Here is a 4,268-nt window from a genome sequence, read left to right as displayed (position 1 = left end):
AAAGGATATTCATTTACAGCAGTCACGGCTACCATTTGTGATACCCATAACTGCTTGAATGTTTTTGGAGGGTGAGGTGAGACTATTGTAGTTGGACAGTGAGTTTCTTAAAGCTGTGAAGGCTGGCACACAATTCTTCCTGCAGCAAGACACTAGCTCGTGCGGTGCATTTGTTGTGACCTATACTGAGACAAAACCATAAACATCAAACAGCACTGCTGTCTGTTCTCGCGACGGGAGCATCCAAGTTAATGCTTGTTTACGGATACAGTCAGTCAGGGCTCTTTTTACATCATCTCTCCTCCCTCTTAAAGGAGCAGAGAAATGTTTGACGTGGCATAGATTCCGGACGTGACATAAGACGTCGTGCCATCTGTATTAAGGGAATACAACGTTTCGGTTCTGACCTCCTTAAACCGTTTCAGTCAAGAGGTCGGAGCCTTTTAGCATCCCGGTCAGAGTCCCTCCCTTATCGCAAAAGATGTGGCCGCTAATTTTGGCCGCTCTCTTGCCTTCTCTTATCGCGTCATATGAAATAGACTCGCAGAAGCTAAATGGACTGGCGAAAGCAAAGGTTGAGGTAAGTGCTGTAAACCATGGTAGGGAAGGTCAGTAGATGAATACAATTGTATTTTCTGAGGTTGTGGTCCTATGCTTATTCTGATGAGGGGTCCGAATGTTTGGTAATGATGCTATGCACTTGCATGATACTGTCTCTGTAGTTAAATAAAATGGCGCACCCAAATCATTGCGTTGTTTTATCTGATACACATTTTCGTTGGCAACGAGCGTAACCGTGTTACAGTTTTTGGTGAATGAATGAATAACTATAAAAATTTCACCTCGTCCTTAGTAAAAGGCATGGCAGCCTACCTGTTGCATCGAGGTGCATCAAATAACCGACTGAATTAAGCTATTTCAGCCCCCTACTGTACAGGAATTATATCATAAGCGGTTTCCTACTTTAACACAACGCTGTCACACTGATGTAAACAGTCTTCATGAATTTGAGAATGGTAATAACACACGTGTACAAAAGCAAAACTCAGAAAACAAAGAAACTTGTACATTACTACGTGGTCAAACTGCAGATTTGCCAGCATTTCGGTGAGGGGATCACTTTTTTGTCGGATGAGTGCTACCTCATTGTCTTCAGACAAAGCGAACAGCAGGCAACCGGAGTGTGTTCCTCTGCAGTTGTAGTATGAGGCTAGTTCCTGTTAAGTCCTGTCAGTGGTTTGAAACATGTTCTAGGCCTTGTTTGTGAACAAAGCCAATATCCCAAGGGGAGCTTATCTAAAATCGAAGTCCCACAGTCATGAGAAATGATCCGATTTCTCTTCCCATCATATGGGCTGCGTTTCCACCTGACATTCAGGCGTTTTATGCCAAAAACGGGTAAATACTTATAGACTTTTTCCGTTTAGTTGCGTATTTGGTCATGATCCCTCTGTGTTTTTGAGTTACCACAGAGTTAAAACACAAAGAAAATGGATAGTACCAAAGTGCTGTGTATATTGGTACCCCTGCTGCTCCTCCTAGTCCACCTAACAGTGCAAAGTAGAAACACAGCTGGTGAGTAAGGGCAATTCAGTTTCAGCTCCTTTCTCACTCTCTCTATCTCTGTCTGTCCTCAGACATGTGGTGGATGACAGCTGAACAGACTGAGGGAGGTAAGTTCCTCTCTGTCTCACTTATAACTCACTTACCTGACAAAACTAACTTTAAATGAATTGGTAATGTAAGTAGTAAATTATCATGCATAGTGTAACACTATTGGTCATGCAGAAATGACTATGTGCTGGTACCACATGGTTCCAGTACCACATGTAACATATAAGCATTAAGCATCTCTCTCTTTCTCTCTTTCTCCAGGTCAAGGCCTTTGTCACCCAGGACATCCCTCTATAGTATCCTTCACACTGACATGTCTGGGCTGTTGGGGCCTCTGCACAGGCCCTGAATTTAAAAACAAAAACAAAAGAAAGAGCACCAGGGACAAGCAGTCCACTGCATTGAACACAGAGTATGTGGGGAAGCTGTCCTGCCAAACCGAGACCGAACCTCTGATCTCTGAGTCTGCAACAACACCTGCTAATCTGAGTGTTCTACGACCCATAGAACACTCAGGTTAGCAGAACAATCATTTGTATTCGACTGGTCCAACTCACAAAGCATGAATATTCCTCATCATGCTTCAGACTAAGACATGGAAAAATCAGTGATATCGATTGGGAAAATAGCTTTACGTAGATAAGAAGAGAAAGGAAAAGAAAACTCACAGTGTTTTGATTTTTACTCTGGAAGATTTCCACTCTCTGCTGCTCTTGTCTCTGTCTGCAGATTTCTGCTGTGTGCTGTTAGACTCCGTATGCTAGATTAGTATAATCTTATTGTCCCAAAACAGGAGGCTTGACTCACGCTCTGTCAGACAGAGAAGGTCACATACATGTGGCCTGGGTATGGACATAGGAATTGTGTTGTTTCAAGGCTCAAAGTCCATGAGTTTATGATTGATGGCTCTGTTTAAAGTGTCTGTGTTGCATAATCAGAGACTGTTCATAGGTATTGTTCTTCCAGTGAACCTTTACTGCGATATGACATCACCTTCACCTTACAGTTACTGTAGACCACACACCACAGAAGAGATGTTATTTTGGTGACATACACTAGAGTTTGTGTTTGTATATGTTGATAAAATGGCATTGCTGATGGGAAACAGACCAGGCCATGGGTTTTGGTTGCATCTCCTTGACTTTGTTTTCCTCTCAGTCATAACCTAGTCATGAAACACATTCCTGGAGCAGACCCTGAACTGGTGCTTCTTAACCACTACTATGAGGAGTTGGATGTAAGTGAAATATATCTGCACTACAACAATGACTTCAAAAACCCCTCTCTTTACAAACCAGCTCTCAAAAGCCTTTTCTTACCAGTGCTAATGTGAGATTCAGTCATAAAAAAAAGCAAAGTCATGTTGCCATGGTAACCTGTCATGGCTCCTGTGTGCACTGTGTCATATTATAGGAGAGATGAAGCCATTAAGTCCAGTGTATTTAGAGATGAGTTTTATTGGTTGTCTGAGCTCATTTGACTGTGGTTTTCATACCTATGTGATACTTTTTCTTTTGTTTAGAGGATTCCTTTGTCAGACATGACCCGGAAAGAGATCAATGACCTTCTGGCAAAGCTTGGGTTCTACAGAAAGGCCCAGCCCGAAGACGAGGTGCCGGAGGAGTTCCGCTTTGCCCCGGCCAAAGACAGCCCCTTCAAAGAACACCACACCACCAAACCACCCCCTGCCACCACAGCGCCCCCAGAAACACCCCCCTCTGAGGCTGATTCTCCACACTCAGACTTGTAATTAAACTCAAGAGCTTGGCCTGTCAGAGGCCCCTCACTGGGCGCCATTTCATGGAGGGATCAGCTGGTGTGCAACGATTGCCAAAGACATGATGCACACGTCGAAGGGAGAGCTAATGCTTGAACAGCCCCTGGCAACTCCCAACCATCAAACACACTCTCATCACGTTTTCAGCCTGCTTAGGACCAGTTTAAAATTTCCCATGAGTTCCTCTGCCTTTCAGAAGGCCAAAAATGAGTGTTAAAGCTCTGATGTGGAAATCCTAGCGTTACAGCCATGGTAGAGCAGTGTTGAGTAACTCCTGTCTCTGGATTGATTACTTATCCACTCATTTCACATGTCCCCTGACATTCAGTGGTGTTGGAGTTAGGGATGGATGGGTTTTGCAGTGGTGAGGGTGAATGTCTGATCTGATGTATGTAGTCTTTGACAGCTGAAGAGGTTGATCTCTCTCCCTTTGTTTTTACACAACCATCTATCTGGTCCAATCAGAATTGAATGATGCTCCAAACTGAAAAGTCGTCTGGTTTGGAGCTGATAAGCTATATTCTGATCAGGGCCTAGGGTGTCATAGAAGCTTAGGGAGAGCTTGATTCTAATGTCATCTTTGTAAAAATGCTTGTGATAGAAATAAAATCTTTGATTCAGTAGGAGATGTGTTTTTTTAAGTTTAAGAAGCTCAGAGGTGTTTTAGGATTTGTATGTGCATCTTTGTATTTCAGTGTATATTCATGAAGAATAACCTGTCCTCTGGACCACCTCACATACGTTTGGCTCAGAAATGGAGATTTCTTACATAAAACAATTGTACCAGCAGCTGCAGTAAAGGTAGTAATCTTCTCACAGGGCATTGTCCCACTGAAACGCAAAGCTAGATCAACATTGCTGCTTTAGCAGTTAACAT

The 4,268-nt window shown here is 43.2% G+C and overlaps 1 protein-coding gene across 1 annotated transcript; it reads left to right on the top strand.

Moving 5' to 3' along the window:
* Positions 1–481: 481 nt before the first annotated feature.
* On the top strand, positions 482–3,364 carry selenom (selenoprotein M). The gene is made up of 5 exons (XM_030794364.1): positions 482–580; positions 1,638–1,673; positions 1,876–1,910; positions 2,773–2,851; positions 3,137–3,364. Exons 1-5 carry the CDS (start codon positions 482–484, stop codon positions 3,362–3,364), a joined length of 477 nt encoding a protein of 158 aa, XP_030650224.1.
* The last annotated feature ends 904 nt before the right edge of the window (positions 3,365–4,268 follow it).

This window comes from Chanos chanos, chromosome 1 (genome assembly GCF_902362185.1).
Source record: "Chanos chanos chromosome 1, fChaCha1.1, whole genome shotgun sequence".
NCBI classification, from domain to species: Eukaryota; Metazoa; Chordata; class Actinopteri; order Gonorynchiformes; family Chanidae; genus Chanos; species Chanos chanos.
The sequence above is the reverse complement of the archived record's forward strand: the minus strand, read 5'-3'. Positions and strand labels throughout refer to the sequence as shown.